General features: G+C 42.2%; 1 protein-coding gene across 12 annotated transcripts; it reads right to left on the reverse strand.

The window, feature by feature from the left end:
- Positions 1-1,070: 1,070 nt before the first annotated feature.
- Znf384 (zinc finger protein 384) lies at positions 1,071-23,368 on the reverse strand. Of its 12 annotated transcripts, XM_046424053.2 has the most exons (13): positions 23,198-23,368; positions 22,939-23,000; positions 22,014-22,073; positions 13,602-13,672; positions 13,051-13,288; positions 12,768-12,815; positions 12,225-12,558; positions 11,234-11,326; positions 6,835-7,059; positions 5,964-6,146; positions 4,391-4,469; positions 2,961-3,119; positions 1,071-2,436 (listed from the first exon to the last, which is right to left on the reverse strand). In XM_046424053.2, exons 4-13 carry the CDS (start codon positions 13,665-13,667, stop codon positions 2,053-2,055), a joined length of 1,809 nt encoding a protein of 602 aa, XP_046280009.1. In that variant the 5' UTR covers positions 13,668-13,672; positions 22,014-22,073; positions 22,939-23,000; positions 23,198-23,368; the 3' UTR covers positions 1,071-2,052. The 12 variants fall into 12 exon arrangements, with proteins under 12 accessions (XP_046280009.1, XP_046280010.1, XP_046280008.1 ...); XM_046424054.2 differs by lacking the exon at positions 22,939-23,000; XM_046424052.2 differs by lacking the exon at positions 23,198-23,368 and having other exon boundaries at positions 22,939-23,186.
- Between the last annotated feature and the right edge of the window lie 148 nt (positions 23,369-23,516).

A 23,516-nucleotide genomic window follows, 5' to 3' on the forward strand; every position in this document is an offset into this window, starting at 1 on the left:
GGAAAGAAAAAAATAATACTCAGGAAGCTAATAAACAGTGGCATGTTTGGTTGTATGTAAAACATTCATTAGTGTCAATCTGCATATTGAGACACTATCTTGAATGCCCAATCCCAAAGTTAAGTGGGGATTATTTATTTATATCCCAGTACGTAATGAGTACTGTGGGCCAGCAGACACAGACACCACCGGTTCTCAGACATGGGAGCTTGGTCATTTTTTCAGTAAAGGAAACTAAAACGTTTTCAGAAAGTATTCTTGAAAGTTATCTAACTCAATACTGGTCAATAGTAGAGTCTGTGAGGGAAGTCCAGATGATTTCCTACTCCCCAATGCTATTAACCATCCTGCATTGTGAGGTGTATTGATAACCACTACATTATGGACACTCAATTGTGTTTTATACTGTTCATCATATATACCCATTAACTTGTTATGGTTCCCACTACTGCAAACCTCTGGTTTTTGGTGTCACAAGTCTTAGAACAGAGCAACTGGGGAGACTCAGGCAGTTATAGGTCCTTTCAAAGTCTGCTTCCATTTTTTTTAGACAGGGAACAGAGATGTTAACACATAACTGAAATCTTGTTTTTGTCTATTTAGAGGATACAATCCCCATGACAGATCTTCATAAGCAAAGATTCCACTTGAATAGAACCAAAACTTTCTGAAGCAGTGGAATCACACACATGGAGCCTCAGCACACAAGTATTCATTTTTCACACACTATGGAGTAAATCCTTAGTACTGCCCTTGAACAACTCCCCAAATACTTTTTTCATACTCGCTCGCTCACACCAGTAGCTCCACTCACTGCCTCTGATCCTTTTACATGAATTTATTTCTATACAATGTTCTAAAAACATCCCTTGGTTTGTACACAAGGTTTTTTTTTTTTTTTTTTCATTTTTAAATTGCTTTATAACAACTGGTTTCCTGATTTCTTAAGTGTTCTTTCTGAAATCTGTCATGATTTAAAAAAAAAAAAATTAAATGAAAATAAAAATGCTGTGGCCAGAGGACAGGGTGGAGGGGGAAAAAAAAGACAAAAATAAACAAAACATCAAATATGAAAATTCTCAGAGATAATGCATTTATAAACACAGAAATGGTTACAACAAAGATGGCCGTGATGAGCGGGTATATATATATTTATATATATATATTTATATATAAATCCATGTCTGGCGTCTGACCGTGGCACCTAGGGAGCTAAGTCCAGTCCTTTTGTCTACCCTGAACACTCCCTTCTCTGCAACACATTTGTTCTGGGGGTTTCACAGAGAACACTAAGTTCTCATAGCTCCTTGGGGGATCAGATAGGGAGACAGAGTACAGGGCCTTGGTTGACAGAGTATGGGGCGAGAGGTTCTGAGGAAAACCATAACCCATACTTCTAAGCCATCCTTGACCACCTGGGAAATCTCTGGTCCTTGGGGATCACATCTAAGCCCTTGCCCCCTTACAAATAAAAGGAGGTCTAATCCCCACCCAAATCATCTTCTACCAGCAGTAGGTAGGAAGTGAAGTGAGATCATGTAGAAGAAAATGGCTCTCAGGGGTTGGGGCACACAAAACAAACAAACAAACAAAAAAACACCTCTATTCTTTTGCAGGCAAGCATAGGACAGGAGGCTGGTTGCATCTGGAGCTCCCTTCTCTTTGTTATCTGGAGAACCAGCCTCTAGTCTTCTTTTAGCCTGAACTTGGAGGATGAGGGAGAGGGTAAGTGCCCACACCAGACAAGTTTCTGTGAGGTCACAGCAAATCCTTCCCTTGAGCACCAACCCCCAATTTTAAAAGCTTTGCTTGGGAGGGGGGCTGCTGGATGACACAATCAGCTCAGAATCCTTTGCAAATCAGGAGGGCTGATGTTCCTTTTGAAGAAGAGTTGAAAATAATGATGGTATCTTGTAAAGGAAAGCTGTGCCTGAGGCCCAAGGAGATGGTGGCCAAGGCTTGTCACGGAAGAAAAGGACTTTTCCCAAGAGGAGTTGGAGAAAGAGACCAGAACTTCTTTCTCCTATTCCCAATGGGTGGCAGCACGGATCTCTAAGAGCTGGCCAGGTGCTCCACCTGGATGGTGCTGGTGGTGACAGTGAGACAGATGTCCTTATGATGCTCCGCCGTCTTATAAGGGGTCAGGTCAAAGGAACACTGGGGTGGAGGGTTGGGGTTGCTGTCCCCACCACCCCCACCCTGGGGGGCTGCCCCAGGGGACTGGAAGTGTGGTGGCTGTGGCTGCTGTGGCTGCTGTTGCTGCTGCTGTGATGCCTGGGAGGCTTGGGCTTGGGCTTGGGCTTGGGCCTGGGCCTGGGCCTGGGCCTGAGCTTGAGCTTGAGCTTGGGCCACTGCTGCTGCTGCTGCCGCTGCCTGTACTTGTTGCTGGAGATCAGGAGGGTTGTGTTTGCGCATATGTTTCATAAGGTATGTTTCCTGAGGGAAATGGTAAAAAATTGAGGGATGAAAAGGGAAGAGAGATTACTTGTTAACAAGCATCCTGGGCTCTTACTCTGTTCAGAAGAGTACCTTTATACAGAGATATTCTGGAGCTGGGAACAGGCACTTTCAGTGCACACTGCTATGTAAAAAGGAAGGGCGCCTTTAAAAGTCACTGTGGACATTCAACTGGAAGAGGGAAAAGTTGCCATTTTTCTCAAATATGTTTCAATCAAGCAACTTCACAACCTTTTTCTGGAGTCTAATGGAAAATACCTACCTAAATCTTTCTCTTAACATTTCAATTGGCTTTATTTTACCTAATGTGTAAGTAAATGAAGAATCATTGTTTATTACTCTTTATAGGTTTAGGGGATCAGGCGTCCCCTATATCCTCACGTATGGGTCTAATTATTTCTGAATTACATTTGTTGGAACAGATTTTTGGCCAGAAAGAAGAAGTAGAGTGAACTGATGTCTTACAGGGCTATGGGTAAGTCAAGGGAAGAGACAGCACTCACCGATGTATATGCCCGACTACAGATAGTGCAGGTGTACACCTTGGCGTGCTTCACCGTATGCGTAGATAGGTGCACCTCTAGTGAGGCTGCATCTGTGTACGCCCGATGACAGTTGTGGCACTTGAAGGGTTTATCTTTGTTGTGCTGCCGTCTGTGGGACTGAGAAAAATTAGAAGAAACCAGATGGGTAATGAGTGTATTGTGCTCTTCCCTCCTGCCTCCTTAACTTGAATGGAAAACTGTGAGGTGGGTACCAGGCTTCCAACTTCACTTTCCACATGAAGGCAATGGAAATTGCTTCAAATAGAACTTCTCAAGCTAGAGGCTCAGGGCAGAAGCATACCTTCGTACAGCACGTATCAGAATTTGCAAGTTAGAATGATGGCTTATACCTGTTCTTCCTCTTACAGCAGTTCTTAAAGTGAGATATGGGGATCTCTATGGAACACAAGGACCTTTTCAGGAGCCCTTAGTATCAAAATAGTGTCTTTTCACTCTTGTTCTCTCATGACTGTACAGAGATTACATGATGTATAACATTGCAACAGACTGCATGCAGCAGATGTGAACATACATTCCCAGCTTCAGTTAAGCCAGGCATTAAAGGAACTTGCAAAAATGTAAAACAAAGCCATTATTCCCACAAAGTTCCTTCTGAAGGATTTTGGAATAGTGTTTATGTTGACATGCAATGAGTTTATACACTTTTTTTTTTAATATTTATTTATTTATTTTAGTTTTTTTCGGCAGACACAACATCTTTGTTTGTATGTGGTGCTGAGGATCGAACCTGGGCCGCACGCATGCCAGGCAGGCGTGCTACCGCTTGAGCCACATCCCCAGCCCCAAGTTTATATACTTTTTAAAAAAAGGATTAATAAATATTTTTCAAGTTTCTAGGTTTCATATTTACATATATAGCTATTGCCCACATAAACCAAAGTTCTTTGGGTTTTTCGGTAATTTTAAATCCCCCCCCCCCGCAGCTGCCGCAGTGCTGGGGCCTTGAGCATCCTAGACAAATGCTCCACCACTGGGCCACACCAAGCCCCTAAGTAGTTCTGTTTTGTTTTTTAAAAGAAAGAAACATGAAAGCTTCTTTCTTTTAATGTTTTTTTTTTATACCCTTTATTTATTTTTATGTTGTGCTGAGGTGCCTACCACTGAGCTACAACTGCAGCCCCAGCTCTAAGTAGTTCTTTTTTTTTTTTTTTAATATCTTTATTTTACATTTATGTGGTGCTGAGGATCAAACCCATTGCTTCATGCTTGCTAGGCGAGCACTCTACCACTAAGCCACAACTCCAGCCCTCTAAATAGTTCTTTAGAGTAAAACAGTTCTGAAAAGTTGGAGAACCATTGTATTAGTTAAATGGTGCTCTGACCCTAATCTCACACTCAAGGTCTTACATGGAGATAAGAACATTTACCTGCAGATTGGAGAGTTGTGTGAAGGCTTTCTCACAGCCTGGGTGTGCACATTTGTATGGTCTATCACCGGTGTGGATTCTGTACAGAATGAGAAAAGAAAGAAATGGATATCAGCAAGGCCACTTAGAGAAAGACATCCTCCAAGCATAAATTAGGTTCCCTCCTGAGGAAGCGCATCAGATGAGCCTGCAGGAGGCAGCAGCCTTAGTTCCTCTCTAACAGGAACAGATTGCAATGCCTGATTCCCAGGCACTGCCTACATCATTCAGCTCAAGGTAGCCCCCTTTCTGCTGGGGCAGCAGGGACTAAGGCCTTGGCTCCCCGAAAACAGGTAGTTCATAATTTCGCATACATTTCAGCTCCTACAGTAACTGTCCTAATAAATATTTAGAAACAAGGCAAAATCAATAGCAAAGAAAAACATTATAATACTTCTTTGGCCCCAACTCTACAGCCAGAAACTCTTCAGACTTCAGTATCACTTCCAAAGAAGTTCTGGTATCAAAGAAAAGCAGTTAAGCTGATTGTAGAAAGCAACAGTAGTATTAATGAAAACTTACGGAAACTCCTAGGGACTTTCCCCTGGCTAGCCCACTGATGTCAGGAAATACCTAGGCTAGTAGCAATTTGACCTCTTCCTCAAATGCCACAGGATCCTTTGCTAAGATGAGCCCAGGACTTGAGGATACTGACACCTGCTCCTTATCAGGGACTTCATAACCATCCCTATGACCAGGCGCTTTTCTGGACCTCTGGTATAAAAACCTCAAAAATATCACAGAATATGTCTCTAATGAAGAAAGCCTGACTCCTCAAAGCAAGATATCATTATAAGATGGGAATATCACATCTAAAGAAGCCAGTGAGATGGACTATGGCCAGTTAAGTCTGGACTGCAGTTCAACTTGAGATATCACCGAAGGAGACCATCAGCTCTTCCAGTTGGCAGATCTCCTTCTAAATCCAGATTCACGAGATAAACAGTGCGTATCCTTATGAAGTAGGAGCCTTTTCATTTTCTGTGTGCCATTTCTGTGTAATATTTAGTACATGTTTTGTTCTTTACTCCTGGTATTCCTTGGAGCCTTGCTTGTTGCTGTGGGTGTCACAGGCTGGTGCCAGATAATGTCTGATTATATCTCCCATTCATAATTGATGCCCTGAGGGCTAGAGGTATGCTCTTCTCCAATCAAATGCCTCTGCTTTGGCATCAAGGAGGAAATCTTGCAAGATCCACGCAGGGGTATTTTTCTCAGAGGGAAATAAAGGAAAGAAAAGTTGTTTCTGCTCCAGGTGTGTCTCTTCATCCCATCAATTAGGGAATATCATATAGTCAATGTATCTCCCCAGCATAGCCCTTGCCCCAGAAAGGTTTGCTTAACATCCACTTGAGTCTCCAATGTTGCCGCTTGGTCTTCTTTCTTTCAGATGCCAGCCATGTCCTCCAGTCATGTTCTCCTCCAGGAAGGTCTCTCCCCCGCCCCCCGCATGCGGGTTGTTGTGTGTGTCCGGGGCGGGGGTGGGGAGGGCATGCCAGCGGGGCGGGGTCAGTAGCCCGCCACTCTCCCTTACCGTGTGTGCTGCTGGAGGTGGGAGAGCTGGCGGAAGGCCTTCTGGCAGTAGGAACAGTTGTAGGGCTTGGCCCCCGAGTGGATACGGAGGTGCTGGGCCAGGTAGGAGGTGTTGGCGAAGGTCTTGGAGCAGTGCGGGCACTTGTGGGGCTTGATGGTCTCCGTGTGCATCTTGGAGTGGATCCTGCCGGAGAGGAGAGGAGGGAAGGGGGAGGAGGAAGCAGTTCGACACCTCGGGCTCAGCTCTCTGCTGGGTGAAATGATGTTGCTTGACGGATGAAAGCACCCCCTCCTCCCTCCTCCCAAACACGCTCCGGCCTGGAGAAGCTAATGAAGAGGAAACCCAAATCTAGGTTGCTGCTGATCCTAAGTCGGTGGCTAAAATGGCAGTGAGATGATGAAGAGCAACCCATGGCTCCTGGTAACCTTAAAACAAGTCAGTCTCAAAACCCTTGGCTTTCTCCTAAGTTTACACACTCACCACAGATACCCTGCTTCCAAATAGTAATCTGAACAAAGACCAATATCGCCTGTTCCCCATGGACCTGAAGTTGAATGCACACCTTGGTTCTGAACTGAAGCATATAGTAAAAGCAGGGCCTTCTCTGCAGAAGATTTCCAAACACAGACATAGAGAGAAACCACAAAAATTGTTCCAGACTTTGGAATTGGAGACCACAAATTTTGAGAACCCCCACACTGCTAAGACATGTAGCTCATTTTTCATAGACAATAACAGGAGAGACTTAAATATTTCAAAGGGAAAGGTTAAAAAAGAAAAAAACACATGGAAAGAGTAATCAGTTCAAGCAATATGGCCTTGGGGACAAGTTCACAGCCAGGTGGTGGAGTAAAAGCAATAGCAGCCTTACCGGGTGTGCTGCTGAAGGTGAGAGAGCTGGCGGAAAGATTTCTCACAGAAGTTACAACTATAGGGCTTAGCGCCTGAGTGTATACGGATGTGCTGGGCCAGGTAGGAGCTGTTGGCGAAGGTCTTGGAACAATGTGGGCACTTGTGGGGCTTGGTCTCGGTGTGTGACTTGGAGTGGATCTGCATCTCCGACTTTGAGTAGAATGTCAGTGAGCACATCCGGCACCTGGGCCAAATGAGGGCAATGGTTAGAAAGAATCCTCCCCACCAAGAGGCCATTGCTGAACCCTCCCCTTAACTTCCAAGAGAAGCCCACCTATCTAATCTTACATTCCAACTGTATCTGTGAGACCCTTGAGAGTAGGAGCTTGTTATTATTCATCTTTATAGCCTAAGCTTCTAATAGTATCCATCAGATTATAAATATTCAGTAAATGTTTCCTGAATGACTGGACTCCTGACTGTACAAAAAATAGAATTCAATCCTAGTAAGACAAAAAAACTATTATAGGATTTGGGTGAATGTGAATTTCACTGGACCAGAAATATCAGGTCATTTGATTTCAAGCTTTAAATGAACTCCTTTCCCCAACTTCTCCATTTTTAATTTAATGTCTGTCCTTCATTATTCCTCAACCCATCTAGATGGAAATGAAGAGAACAACTGACTAGATTCTAGCCTGTCTTCACAGATAATTATCTTCCCTCAGATTTTTCCTACTTCCTTTTGGGCAGTGATTCCTAGAGGGATAAGGGTGGGGATGTATAGTAATTATTTGGAGGGCTTTTCCAAACCATATAATGTCCGGCCTTTACCCTGTAGTTGACATTCCATCAATCATCTATCCCCTGCATCCAGCCTCCTGGCAATCAAGCAAGAACCACTTTTGCAATAAGTTAACTGTTGGGAATAGGTTGTACTCCTCAAGTCTTTAGGAGAAGAAGTCTGCAAAACAGATTTTCCCATGCTAAACCTTTCTTCTTTCCTAGCACATGAAGCTAATGTCTGTACTTTGAGTAACATCAACAGTACCCAGTGTGCTTTCACTCATCATCAACCGGAATTGGTGATCCTTCTCTTCCTCTGACACTGTCCAAAAGTATCAAATAAGGATATATGGAACCCTGTTATTTCTGTATAAAACTCACTAGTGCCCAAAGTTGAGCTAGCAGGAAGAAGGGTGGCTTGGGAAGCCAGGTGACTAGGGCAAGCTCTCTTCTCAGGGTACTCCCCACCTTACATTTATTTATTTACTTATTCATTCCAGTATCTTCACAATACCTTTATTTTATTTATTTATTTTTAATGTGTTGCTGAGGATGAAACCCAGTGCCTCATGCCTGCAGGCAAGCACTCTACCATTGAGCTAGAGCCCAAGAGGGGTTTGGGATGAGGTGGGGTGATGATTGCTGCATTTTTTTTCCCATTTCAGAATTTCTTAGAGGATAACTGAGATAAGAACATCAAGTTTCACAGACAAAAATTTTTATCACTGTTAGTTTAGTCCTTATAGTAAGGATTTTACTAAAATTCCAATAATTAATGCCCAATGTCCTTTCTTCTACTTACTTGGTAACTCTGAAAGAAATCTGACTTTTTAGTTTATTAATCTGAAAAGCTCAATCACTTCACGAGAAGGGGGAAAGTTCTGTTTATAATCATCATGGTCTACAGGGCATAGACAATAGTTTTTATTACTGGGGATTTAACCCAGGAGCACTTTACCACTGAGCTACATTCCCAGACATTTTTATTTTGAAACAGGGTCTTGCCAAATTGTTTAGGCCTTCACTAAGTTGCTGAGGCTGGCCTTGAACTTGCAATCTTCCTGCCTCAGGCTCCCAAGTTGTTGGGATTACAGGTGTGCACCACCATCTCCAGCTAGACCTCAATTTTCTGGTCTGCAAAATGCAGGGATTTAGTTTTTGCTGCTAGAAGGACCAGCAAACACCCAGTATAGTCAAAGTTGTAATAAAATGGCATTAATGCTAACAGCCCCAGTGCTGATGAATGAGCTTATGCTACAAAGTATTTCACTAAAACTGAGGTTAGCAAATGGGCACAGTGTCACTTGGAGTAACAGTACTAAAGTTGCAAGATAATTTCCCTTGACTGCTAAAATTTCTCAAGTCAGGTAGAACAGCATGTCCCCACCCCCCACCCCAGACGGACCCATGGCACTGCGTGAGCTACATTCCCAGCCAATATGTTCATTTTAATTCAAGTAAAGTATCTCATTAATTTGTGTGAAGGTATTCAACACACAACTGTACTCTTAGTGTAAAAGTTAATTTTTTATATTTATATTTTAGTTTTAGGTGGACACAATATCTTTATTTTACATTTATGTGGTGCTGAGCATCGAACCCAGTGCCTCATGGACAAAACCCCAGCCCTAAAAGTTAATTATAAAGAAGAAAATATCGCCCTTCATTGAAGTTCCCAATTAGAGAAGAATCTGAAAAAATTAAATAATGGACTGGGCACAGAGTGAACAATCTCAAAGGTACTATATATAATGATGATGATTATAATATTTGCCATTTGGTGTTATCCCTGATACTATAATTCAGACACATTGTTTCTATTCTTCACAAACACCTGGCAAATAGTACCCCTGTTTTACATAGTTTCAGAAAGCAAGTAATTTGTAAAGAGGCAGTTACTCACTACAAAGCCATGATGCTGACCTAAGACAAGATTCCTGACACTAAAAACTCAAGCAGAGGCTAGACAATCATCTGCCTGGTGAAGGGACTGGCCCACGTGACTACTAAAGTATATACTGAGCATCCCTAATCCAAACATCTGAAATGCTCCAAAATCAAAAACTTTCTGAGCACTCATGTGACATCACAAATAGAAATTTCCAAATCCACCCTCAGGTAACAAGTCACAGTCAAAATGTGGGCTGAAAATACTGTATAAAATTACTTTCAGGCTCTGCAAATAAGGTACATAAGAAACACAAATAAATTTCATGTTAAGACTTGGGTCCATCCCCAAGATATCTCATCATATATATGTAAATATTCTAAAATCTAAAAAAATAAAAATCTAAACACTTCTGGTCCTAAGAATTTTGGATAAGGATATTCAACCTCTTATTTCCAACTCTAAAATTTTATGAAGCCAAATAAAAGGGTAAAGATCCTCTGAGGCAGGGTGTTGGGTGACTGAAAAGAAATCTGATTCAGGAGAGCAGATGGCAGAGGATGGAAACGCCAGCACTCAACATCACAGGGTGCTCCAAGGGGCACTATTCACACCCATCACAGTAAGAATGATGTCCTTGGAGCATACAATGCCTTGGTTACAGTAACTACTCTGAATTCTCATCCCAAGATGCTCAAAATAATTTCAAATACTCTATTTTTCCCTCAAAACATTTGCATATGATAAATAAGGGTGTGACTAATTTTCCCATTTAACAGATGACAACAAAGATAAGTTGTCTAGCCCAGAGTAACAGAACCTAATTCCATCAGTATCCAGTCAAACGCTACTGATCACTGGAATGGAGGTAGTTGACCCACAGCTGCATCAAAATTGGGATTCTTTGTGATTAAGAAGAGTTCTTTGCAACTTCAGAGTTCTAAGATTCTGAATTAATTTTGTTTACCAAGGATACAATCATTCTTCAGAGTTCTCTTTAGTCAATTGGGTGTAGGGTCTTTCTAGAAAATCTCTGAGGGTACACAAAGTCCTAACAGGCTTCCTTCCAACTATATATTCACATTTCTTTTAATATATAGAGTTTGGGAAGTTCAGAGATAGCTTTAATGTGGGTCCAAAAAACTAACAAACATAGGAACTGTATCAGAATCAGAGGATTCCAATCTGTCAGAAGTGCTTCCCATTATTCCTACATTTTATATAGATTCATCTCCATGTCATAATGCCCTCATTTTAAATAAACACAAAAATCTGAATTTCTACATGATAAAAGGGATTTTTCATTTAATGAAGTGATATAAAATGCCTTTAAATGAATCAAACTTGTCAGGTACCTTTATAATATGATATGATGTAAACATTTTCCAGGAACACTTTTATTGTATAAAGTGGGATACACCTGTAATAATAAAGCTGCAATGAACTTTCAGATTATGAGCTGGAATTCTGCAGTGCTCAATACTTTCTGCATAGCAACACTCCTCTCATTTCCATGCATAAAAAGGAAATTAAACACTGTAGTTGTGGCTACTCTCCATAGTAAAATTATACAATACAATAAAAATAAATGCTAAATAATGACTATTTCTTATCTTTCTATTGAAGCTCCCAACATTTCATAGCTTATCTGATATATACTCCCAAACAAATGGGAGTTATAAACAGAATTCTCCCCATTTTACAGATGAGGAAACTGAGGCCCAGAGAGGGGAAAAGGACTTGCCCAGGGTCACACAGCAAGTTCGTGGTGGAGCCGGGAACTGAATCCATGAGCCCAAGGCTCTGTCCATTTCCTGTGCCGCAGTTCCCTTCGCTCCTAAAATGGGAACAACATTGCCCATCTCGGTACACTAAGGACAGACCCAATCTCCCAGCCATGCACATATGCCCCTGTCTGCATCAAAGCTCTGATAGTGGTTATCCCACTCTGCATATTGGAACCAAACTCCCCAAACCCACTAGGGACCCTGATAGCTCTCAGAGTATTAACAGATTTTCAACTTTCAAAGGGCAGGGAGTTTACTTATGTAATTATTTTTGCATAGTACCACATGCAAATATGAATATAAAGCTTTTTGGTAATGGACAACTTAAGGGAAAGTAGAGGATTAAATTACGTCCAAAATTAAAAAACAAGCAAACAGTCATTTTATAAACATATGTTTCAAAAGGGGGAGGCTTCCTATTCCTCCCACCTTTTTATGTAGACCCCTCCCATCATCCTAACCATGCAGGAACAGGTGGACTCAAGTGCTCAAACATGGTACAGGAGCTGGTGGATGGTACACAGGTTAGGTTAGGTGCTTACCAAAAAGGATTTGTTGATTTGTTTGTTTGGAAAAATAGAAATGGGGAATGTAGAAGGCCAAAAAAAAAAAAAAAAAAAACCCCAAAAATCCCCTGCAGAGTCTCAAACCCAGTCTAAAGCATTAGTACAAGAGATAAACTCTCCTGTTACTCAAAAATCAGTCAAGGCTGATGACTACCATAACCAGAGTTAAAAAGGAAGGGGGAAAAGAGGTCTGCATCCTGGGGGAAGAGCCACTAGAGCAGTGCCAGCAGCTCTGCCTTCCTACCCCACGACAGAACATCTGACATGCAAGTGACTCTGAGGAGTAAAGCTGTCAAAGAGTATAGAGCCTGATCAGAGCAAGACATAGGGGAAGCTGAGACAATGACCCTCACCCCATCTTGCTCCTGGCTCTGATTCCTACCTGTAGGTCTTGCCGTCTTTCTGATGGTCATCTTCATCCTCAGGGGAGAGGACATAAGGGTCATTCATCTCAGGCAGTCCTGATTCCAGCATCCGCTTCTTCTTGCGGCCCCGGGGGGGCTTGGGAGCCACATTGCCACCTCCACCACCACCTCCGCCTCCTTCCTCAGTTAGGGTTGATGCTACCTTCTTGGAGAGGTCAGGGACCACCTGCAGGGCTTGTGAGCCAGGGGGAAGAGCTGAGACAATCATAGGAGCCGAAATGGGGAAGGTCTGAGCTGATGAGGCTGTGGTCACGAGAGAGCCTGAGGGGGATGTGATTACCAAACCAGGACCTAAGATTGGGGGGGAAAAAAGAAGATGGTGTCATGTTGTTCAGTACTAATCCTAATCCTATTTCATATTATCCCCCCAAATTGTTGTCTTATTAACCCCTCACCACCACCACCCCATCCCATAGTACATACAGGAAACCCCAAACCCTATTGAAGAATAATGGTCTCCTAACCCCTGTCCCCACCCCCCTGGTAACAGTGAGATTTACCCCTTGATTGACTCCCTTCTCTTCTCCACCTCTGAGAACAGGAGACTCCTTGATTCAGAGAAGGAAAGAATGTCACCTCCTCAAAGGCAGGGACCGCATCTTCTACTTCTTTGTATCCCCCACAATGCCTAGCACATTGCTAGGCACACAGTAGGCACTTAATAAAAATTTGATTGAGTAATCAAACACATATCCCACTCCCCATGTCCTCGGAGCCCTCCAGCCTGGGGTACTGATCATGGAAGATCAACACCTCAGATTGGAGAAGAGCAGAGGTGCTCACCAGCAGTCATCAGTCCTGTAGACGGCACAGGGACCACCGTAATATTCTGAGTAACGGATGCCTGGCTGTGTGGGGTCAGCTGGTCTGACTTGGACTCTGTGTCCATGCTGATGCCTGAGGGCAGGGACACTGAGGCAGGCACTGTCAACAAGGTGGGGTAATGGGGTGGAGCCAGCCCACAGCCCTTCTCTGGCAACAGCTGATCCTTCATCTTGTTGATGAACATTGTGTTCTCAATCTGAAAGGAAAGGAGAGGGGAGAGGAGCACCCTCTTCAGACTGAGAGTCTAAATTTTGCCTGTTCCATAAACACTTTTCAGTCTCATTCCTCCTTAGAGATCAAGGAATAAGAAGTTAATATCTTTGTGCTTCCAGACAGCAGCCAAAAGAGAAACAGTATATAATTCTCAGTGACTGAGGATGCAGTGAAACAGCATGTGACTTGTCTTGCTTCAGTCTCCACAGTAATAGAACCTACTTACTCAGTAACAGAACTTTACTCATTAGTTGAAAAAAAGTACTTAATGAGGGGCAGCAGAAAACATCACTTACCTGTCCTGAGACTGTGGGGATAGAAGGCCAGAAGTATGGGTTAGAATTGAAATGAGATTCTTCCATTCTACCTGAAGAAAGAGAGAGAGACCATATTATTCCCTGGAATAAATCTGCAGAAGCTTACCAATAGAAGAGAGTTGAGGAGTAGTAGTTGAGAAGAGTAGTCTCTTCTTTGACACCTGATCACCTGGCTGGTAATTAGCAATCAAGACATTAGTGTCTAAAATACTAGTTGCCTTGGTTGGAGCTACTCAGCTTTATATCCCCACCCAAAAGAGGCTATCTTGGTTAATGCTTGTGACAAAACTTAAACACATCCACTGAATGACAGAATGTTTGCCAAGCCCCAAAGACACAGAATTGGAATTATTTTCCTTTGTTGACAAGAAGAGAAATGAAGTCAGAGAGGGAAAGGTCACAAAAAGCAAACCACTGACTGGCTTGAAAATAGCCAAGGAACCTACCACTGTTCCCCTTTTCCCTTACATCCAAATCCTTTGAAATAAAAATTTTAAGATTTCTAATCAATATAGAGTTCTGCTCAGCTTAAAAAGTTTTTAGACAAGAACACAACATATCCAAGAAACTACACGAGTTAAATGGCAGAAATCAGAACCAAGGTACTTTTTTGAGTTATCAGGCTATATAGGGACACCATCACACTGATCCCCCCAAAGTTAAACGACATCTGTGGTGTTTCACTGGATATAAAACAATCTGAGCTGAGCAGTGTGAACCAAAGAACTACCAGTTTTAAAAAGTTCTGGTGAGAGCAGTAAAACACAGATTTCCACCTAAGGAGATTTAGACTACTATTTGTATTTCAAATTCTTCTCTGTATGCAGGTGATGATTAAGCTTAAAACACTAAGAAAAAGCAGGGAAAATAATCCCTTAGAATTACACTGTCAAGTCACAGATGGAGAGAGAATCCAGGCATCCCACCACCTATTTTCTCTCTGATCACTTTCTCTAGGAAAGCTTAACTGGCAGTGTGTCAGTCAAGAACAGTTTCCCAAAATCCTGGACCAGAAAAGGTGCAATCTCACAAGAGGCAAGTTAGGAGAGAGTATGAGATTGGTGGAATAAAGAAGTGAGGAACAGCAGGAGTAAATAAAATGTTATTGCTAGGCGCAAAGGCACAGACCTGTGGCTCAGGAGGTTAAAGCAGGAGGATTGCTAGTTCAAAGCCAGCCTCAGCAACTTAGCAAGCCCTGATGCAAAATAAAAAATAAAAGGGGCTGGAAATGTGGCTCAGTGGTTAAACGCCCCCAGGTTCAATCCCAAGTGTGTGTGTGTGTGTGTGTATATATGTACATAAAGTATACTTTATCAACCAAAGAAATGATCAATCTTAAGGAGAGGGAAATACCAGGTTTGATTTGATCACATATTATGTACAGGTATTTGATTATCACACTGTACCCTATAAATATGTACAATGTCAATTAAAAAAATTATCACCATTCCACTACACTGAGCCAAGAGCAATCAAAGTTCAGAAGGGGAAGGAAGATGTGTGACATACACTGCAATGACTGAGGATACAGTGAAGTTATGTAAAAAAGATGAAGAGATACAAGGGAGACAGGCATAGAAACTGAGTTTCAAGTAGTAAGGTAACTGGAAGGACCTCCAACAAAGAAGTCAAAGCCAAAAGAATATTGCTCTAAACATAGCTTGGTTCTTTATCCTTCTCCAGAAGGATGATCACAATTTTTGCTCTTATTAGCACCCTCATTTTTCATACAAAACATTTATATAAAAATAAATACAAAGAAAAGAACTCTATTTCAGTATACTTTTTCTTTTCTTTTCTTTTTTTTTGTATTGGAGATTGAACCCACAAGTGCTTTACCCCAGCCCTATTAATTTTTTATTTTAAGACAGGGCCTCAAAGAGTTGACCAGGTTGGTTTGGAATTTATGATCCTCCTGCCTCAGTCTCCTGAATAGCTGGAATTACAGGCATGTATCACTATGTTCAAACTGTTCTTGACTGACACACTGCCAGTTAAGCCTGGTTCAGCCAACTTTTTCTAAAATGTAGCAACAGAGAGGAATGCATCAAATATGAAACAGTTTCACACAAATAAGGCTCAACATTAAATGACAGAGGATGGGCTATAGGCAAATCCTGTTTCCTTAGTTATAAAATAAAGAACAACTTTATAAAGTACCAATTTTCTAAAGTACTCCCAGGATATTGGTTTCAAAGCCCTATGAATACTCAAATCCACAGACATTCAAGTCCCTTTTGTAAAATAGTATAATATTTGCATATAACCTAGGTTGGCAGAATGCACACCTAATGCAATATAAATACTATGTAAATAGTAGTTACACTATATTGTTTAGGGAATAATGACAAGAAAAATAAGGCTGTGTGTTTATAATACAAACACATCTTCTTAGGCCTAACTGTATAGTGCATGTCAGCAACAACATAACATTTTTAGATGAATACAAATACCAAGGGCCAACTGAAGAACAAAACTGAACAGTTTCCCATACAGGTGATATCCTACAACTTCCAAGCCTAGCTTTAAAGGGTACTCAATCTAATCACAGTTTAAGGGTCCAATCTTGCAAAACTTTTTGGAAAGATCACATATTCTACATTTGTGTCTCCTAATTGTCCCTGATATAGGATTCATCAACCAGGTGCAATTATAATATTTAATGACTTGAATATCAGTGGACTCTATACATATAGGTTTTGACAACGACACTAGAGACACAAACCTTAACCCACAAATCCCTGTTTAATGCTGCTTTTAGCTGAGAAAAATTAAATGGATAAGAGGCAACAGTGGTAATGAACAGAAGGAATGAAGTAGAGAATTGGGCTACAGAGTAAAAGAAAGGTCTGATATATAATTTCTTCTTTTTTTTTTTGTGGTGCTGGGGATTGAACCCAGGGCCTTGTGCATGCGAGGCAAGCACTTTGCCCACTGAGCTATATCCCCAGCCCCTATAATTTCTTCTTGATTTAAAAAAAAAAAAAAAAATCAAGGAAGTAGCCAAGTGTGGTGGTTCACACCTGTAATTCCAGGTACTTGAGAGCTGAGGCAGGAGGATCAAAAGTTCTAAGCTAGCCTAAGCAATATAGTGAGACCCTACCTTAAAAAAATCAATCAATCAATCAATCAAGTAAGTAAAAGCATTAAAGATGTGAAAATTTAGGAGGGAGAAACTGAAAGCCTGAAAATAAGAATGTACCTATACAGAACTCCTATGAACAAGCCCCTCCTCCCAAAGATTACATTCATTTGTATTGCCCTTTAGGTAGCTCAGGTCAAGCAGAGTTTCTGAGGGTTCCTCTGAGTTTTGAAGGGAACCCTGTAAGCTCTTATAAACAGGGCATACAAAGTGATGTGGGAGACAATATCACCACCATGGTCATCATCAATAATATTCATTAAATGCTTATTGTATCCAATGTAGTGTTTGAAGCACCTTACAACTCTTAACATTATTTAATCTCCTTAATTCTATAAGGAAGGTACTACAACCCTGATTTTTCAAATGAGGAAACTAGAGGCACAGAATCAAACAGTAAATAGCAGAGCAGGGATCTGAACACAGGCATCCAAGATTAGGTAAGGAAAGGGGTTCTGCAAGGTATCAAAACCATATAACTGAAGTATACATTGCAGTGTTGAGGCTTAATTCAGAAACTAAAATTTAGAATCTTTCCAGAAATAAATTATATTTTTCAGGCTGGGCACAGTGGCGCACACCTGTAATCCCAGTGGCTCATGAGGGTGAGGCAGGAGGATCACAAGTCAAAGCCAGCCTCTGCAAAAAGTGAGGCACTAAAGACCTTGTTGTAAGACCTTGTTGCTAAATAAAATACAAAACAGGGTTGGGGATACGGCTCAGTGGTCAAATGTCCCTGAGTTCAATCCTGTAAGCCCAAAATGACTAAATGAATGAATGAATGAATATTATTCAGGCAGTTCTTAATAAATGTTTTTAAGATTTAAGTTTTTGTTAACAGTAAAATGACGTGCAGTTCAAGATCATGTTCTGTCTACATCTTGTGAAACCTCACTTGGCTACCAACATAACTCATTTTGGAATAATGTAGTCTGAATAAAAAGTCCAGACTTTATATTAAAATAATGGGCTCAGTGGTGCATACCTGTAATCCCAGTGGCTCAGGAGGCTAAGACAGGAAAATAGCAAGTTCAAAGCTAGCCTTAACAATGGCAAGGTGCTAAGCAACTCAGTGAGACTCTGTCTCTAAAAAAATACACAACAGAGCTGGGGATGTGGATCAGTGGTCAAGTGCTCCTGGGTTCAATCCCCAGTGCAAAAAAAAAGTCCAGACTCGGGGATGCAGTTGTAGCTTGGTGGTAGAGTGCTTGCCTAGCACGTGCAGGGCACTGGGTTCAAGCCTCAGCAGTACATCACCACATAAAAAATAAATAAATAAATACAGGTATTGCAGGCATTATGTGTATCTTCAACCAAAAAAGAAAGAAAGATGGGCTGGGGTTGTGGCTCAGGGGTAGAGCACGCTTGCCTAGGCATGCAGGGCACTGGATTCAATCCTCAGCACCACATAAAAATAAATAAAATAATAAATAAAAATCCAGACTTTCACTAGAAAAATAAAAGGCCTCTGTATTTCTTTTTTTTAAATATTTATTTCTTAGTTTTAGGTGGACACAATATCTTCATTTTACATTTATAAATAAATGGTGCTGAGAATTGAATCCAGTGCCTTGTGCATGCTAGGTAAGTACTCTACCACTGAGCCACAACCCCAGCCCGCAAAGGCTCCTGTATTTCTTGAATACCCAGTCTATTTCTGTTTGGGTTCTAAAGAGAACGAAGCTGAAGGTCACAACCAGAGTTGGTCCTGGGACAAGATAAGACCATGGATTTAAGGGACTTCTAATATATAGGACAGCCCCAAAGGGGACACATGAACAGTACTGCTCTCCCAACTACAAGCAATAATTACTACAAAATGATAACGCAAAACACTACATTACCATTCTATCGATAGAATTGACTTAACTATAGAGTAAACCTTAAAATGAAATCAGCAATAGAGCCAAGAATGAAGACTGTTGCTAGAATACAATGTAAATGGTGTTCCCCGGAATTGTATAAAAGGATGCTTTGGGGCTAGATCACCTAATATCTGTTTACTGTACATTTTGCTTCTTATCCTTTTTTTTTTATTTATTTTTAGTTCTCGGCGGACACAACATCTTTGTTGGTATGTGGTGCTGAGTATCGAACCTGGGCCGCACGCATGCCAGGCGAGCGCGCTACCGCTTGAGCCACATCCCCAGCCCGCTTCTTATCCTTTTATTCTTTCATGGAGAAAATTTCATCAAACCATCCTAATATGTAAACAAGTACACATCAATATTCTTACAACCTTAAGTCCATTTATTTAAGGAAAAATTCACCTCCACACAAAGTGTCAGTTTGTTTGTAATTTTTGTTTATAGCGTTACTGGGGATTGAACCCAAAGCTTTTCATATGCTAGGCAAGTGCTCTACCAATGACCTACATCCCCCACCCCCTCCCTTTTTTTGAGACAGGGTTTCACTAAAGTACCCAGGATGGCCTTGAACTTGTGACTCTCCTGCCTCAGCCTCCCAAATACCTGGGGCACCATCATACTCAGCCTCAGAGTGCCAGTTTTGATGATAATCCCAACCCCCCCCCCCATACTGGGGATTGAACTCAGAAGTATTTCCCCCTAAGATATATCTAAGATTTATTTATTTATTTATTATTCTGGGGATTAAACCCAGGACCTTATAAATGTGAGGCAAGCACTCTACCAATTGAGCTATCCCCAGCCCTTATTTTGATTTTGATATAGGGTCAAAATTGCAAAAGCTGGCCTCAAACTTGTAATCCTTCTGCCTCTGCCTCCGTATCACTGGGATTACAGGCATGTACCACCATGCCTAATCTACCATAAAAAAAAAAAAAAAAAAAGATCTAATTTACCCTAGACCAGGAAGGAAGAGGAAAGCTTCTCTTACCATTCCACAGAACAAAGGAAAACTATTCTAATAGATGGAAAAAAGAAGAGTGCTGCACAGAAAATCTGAGTTCTAATTTCAATTTCACTACTGTATCTAAGCCTCAACTATTCAATTAATAAGAAGGCCTATTATAATTAAGTTAGTACTTCTCTTCCTAGTTTTCCAATCTCAAAAGAAATCTTGGAAGAACTACGGAGGTGAAAGAGAGACATTATTAAGTAATATCCATGAAACACAGAGTAGGACTTGTATCTTGCATCAGAGTTTTGTCCATTTGATCATATCCTTCCACAGTGCCAATCATCAAGGAATAAAGGTGTCAAGGCCTCCAGCATGTGGTTTTGGCAGATACTGTGAAGATCACCATCTCTTTCCCACTACTTACTTCTGTTTTTCACTGTTTTAAAAGTAAAGCGTGATTTTTTTTCCCCCAAGAAAATAACATTCTCTTAACAAATGTAACCTTGAAAAACTCATGAAGAGAATCAGAGAAATACTTTCACTTGATGAAGACTGTTAATAACAATTAGTGAAAATTACATAAAGACCATATAATTACAAAGGAACTACCAAAAATAACAGATCTATAGCCTCCAGCTTAGTAATCATCTACAAGATGTATCAAGACAACTCAAAAACAAATCAACTTTAATTCAACTCCAGAAAAAACTTAGACACTCTATTAAGAAAAACAATATCAAAATATACAACTGCACCAAGTTTACAATATTAGCTCAGGATCATTTTCTTCTCAATAAGGAAACAGAATCTCTCTCTAAGGTTCTAAAGACATTCAAGAAGGGCCACTGCAGAGATAGGGGTGTAGCTTAGTTAGACTAGCATGCCCAAGGTCCTAGGTTCTATTCCCAGAAATACAAAAAGAAAAAAAATGGGGAGATCATCCTAGTAGACTTTAGGCTTTTCTACTATTACTCGGTGCACATTTTCAATTACAAAATAACTTGGAATGCCTTTAGCCCAATTTCACTTGGAAAGACCACCATACCATAATACACAAACACAACCACCACATGGCTGGCAATCTCAGCCAGCAGCATCTACCCAGGGTACCAATGAACCATTGTAGGAGGGACAATACTGTGGTCCTCTCCTTGTGCCTATTATACTCTAAATGACAGATGTGGGAAATGTGAGAAAACAAAATACAAGACTGGGTGGGGTGGGAAGTTCAGCGGTTGAGCTTGTGATTAGCATGCCCAAGGTCCTGGGTCCAATCCCAAGCACCAAAAATAAATAAATAAAACAAAGTTTTAAAAATGCGTAAAGCTTGGGGCTGGGGTCGTGGCTCAGTGGTAGAGTGCTTGCCTAGCATGTGTGAGGCACTGGGTTCGATTCTCAGCACCACATATAAATAAGTAAAATAAAGGACCACTGACAACTAAAAAAATATTTAAAAAATAAATAAATAAAATAAATATTATAAAATAGCTTGGAATTAGTTCTTGAGACATCAATTGCTTGCCTGGGCACAGTGGCAAAGACTTCAAATCCTAGCTACTCAGAGGCCGAGGCAGAAGAACCCCAAGTTCAGCCTGGCAACTTACAGTCTGTCTCAAAAACAGAATTTAAAAAAGGGCTTGGGATGTAGCTCAGTGGTAAAGCACTTGCCTAACATGTTTGAGGCCCTGGGTTTAATCCCAGCACCTCAAAAAATAAAAAAGAAAAAAGAAAAAAAAAAAACCCACAACCCTCTAATTTTATAAACTCTTAACTCAAAACTCAGAGTCCATACATTGCCATTTTCAGTATACCTAAAATTCTATTACCATCAGGTCTCATACAATGAATTCTCCCAGGTTTATTTCTGGAGTCTACTTCATACAGTTTTACCCATTTTACTTCAAACTACCCAAGCAGCAGCTTTTTTCCTGAAAACTTTACTCTGCCACACCATATTCAAATAACCCTATGTCACAAATTTTAATTACTCAACAGATTCACTTCAAACACGCCACTGGAATATTAAGGATAGGAACTCCACTCTAACCTCAGCTCTGCGTGTTCCAAATACAGGAAAGCAATTCCATAAGCTATACCATAAGACTATATTGGCAATTAGGGCTCTTGTGTCCCTAAAGCAGAATAAATTTCTCCTTTGGACAGAATGCAACACTATTCAGTAGTTTCACTTGAACAATTTCATAGTTCATTCCAGCTGAGTACTAGTGGCAATGGAAGGTAACCGGGGTAAGTGCCAACTTTTTACACTGAAACTTCTTGGGCACCCTCAAGAAATAACTGATCTCTCTCCCACCAAACACCAGTATTACAAATTGCTATTATTTAAAGAAATCTGTCACATTGTTCCTCCAAATTATGACTCCTCCCCCTAAACGAGAAAAGTCATTAACCCAAAATTTTCTTACCCTCTCTCTCTCTTCCTCCTGTCGTCTTATTCTTTCTCCTTTCCAGGGCTCCTGAACTTTCTGTAAACAAATTGTCTAGGTTACAGGAGCCAGTAAGGGTGCAGAACTGTGAAGAACCTCAGGAACTCTTTTGACTGTAAGTAGTCAGTATGGAAGGCAGGCCAACCCCACAACCAACAATTAAATGATGGAAGGACAGAGTAACAGGAGTTCAGTGCCACCCCCTACTAAGTGGATACAAGGGTAATAAATCTAATTCCCAGGAACCTAGATGAACTCTTATCACCAGCATCTGGGTTCCTCCTAGACTCAGACGCTGATTCTTCTTCGTTTAGGACCACAAATAATCAGGGGTCAGAAAACAGAAGAGTTGGGAAAGAAGGAGGATTCCTGCCCCTGAGAAGTGGCTTCAGAAGGCAAAGCTGAGGGCTGGGGGATGCACAAGCCCTTGTGTCAGGCACAGGGCCAAGTTCAGGCCCAGCCACTTCCTCTAGCCTCCCCCACTTGGGCTACGAGGACTTCGCCCCCTGCCTACCCAAAGGCCTTGTGCCAAGAGGTACCTCCTTCAGCCTGCACAGTGGTCTATCTACTGGAGACCTCAGTTGTGCCCCACAAACCCTCGCTCCCCTGAGACAGCCCCTGGGAGCTTTCTCCTGATGTCACCCCCCACTCCTTCCTCAAAGACCCTTCCTTGGGACGTCCCTCCTTCCCCTCCAGGGAGCTGAACTCTGCCACCCACCAGACAGGCACCCGCCCCCTAAGCCCCCCCATTTCTCCCCATCGCCCGCTCCTCCATAACCACTTCCGGTTCCGGGACGGACACACGTACAGTCACACCGTGGACCCCCCCACCCCCCCAAAGGAAAAGGGGAGGGGGAGGAGCAGGGAGCTAGGCGCGCGCCGGCTGTAGCGGCGCGAGACTCACCCGGCGGCGACGGCTGCGGCGGCGCCAGAGCCTGAGCCAGAGCGCAGGAGGGGCGGCGTTTGCTGGGAAAGGAGGGAGCCGAGTGGGGTGGGAGGATCAGTAGGGGCAAAGGAGGAGGGTGAACGCGAGGCGGAGCGCGCGGGCACGCACTTCAAGCGCGAGACAGACCCACACACTCACACGCACGGAATGCGCGCGAGACACCCGCAGGGCGGGGGCGCGAGGCAGTGGGTGGCCCCCCTCCCTCCCTAACACTTACCCGGAAGTGGTGCTGCAGCTCGTGCTCCCGGGAACTCCAATTCCTACACGCCCCCCTCCCTCCCCCCACAGGCTTAGAGAGGAGTAGCAGCGGAGAGAAGGCGGGAGCGCCGGAAACGAAAAAGGGGGGAGGGAGGGAAATAGCTAGGTAGGGGGAGCGGCAATGAGGAAAGGGGGGGGGGGAGTGTAAAGTCCGAGTCACTTCCGGGAGCGTCCCGAATACATCCTGCGCTGATTGCGCTCCAGGATACTCGGGGCGGAAGTTACGACAAGTAGGGGCGGAAGTGGCTTCTGCCCAGGAACAGAGCCCTCAGTGAATG

The sequence above is a fragment of the Marmota monax genome, unplaced genomic scaffold (genome assembly GCF_021218885.2).
Source record: "Marmota monax isolate L192 unplaced genomic scaffold, Marmota_monax_Labrador192_F-V1.1 WCK01_AAM20220418_F8-fsc00186, whole genome shotgun sequence".
NCBI lineage: Eukaryota > Metazoa > Chordata > Mammalia > Rodentia > Sciuridae > Marmota > Marmota monax.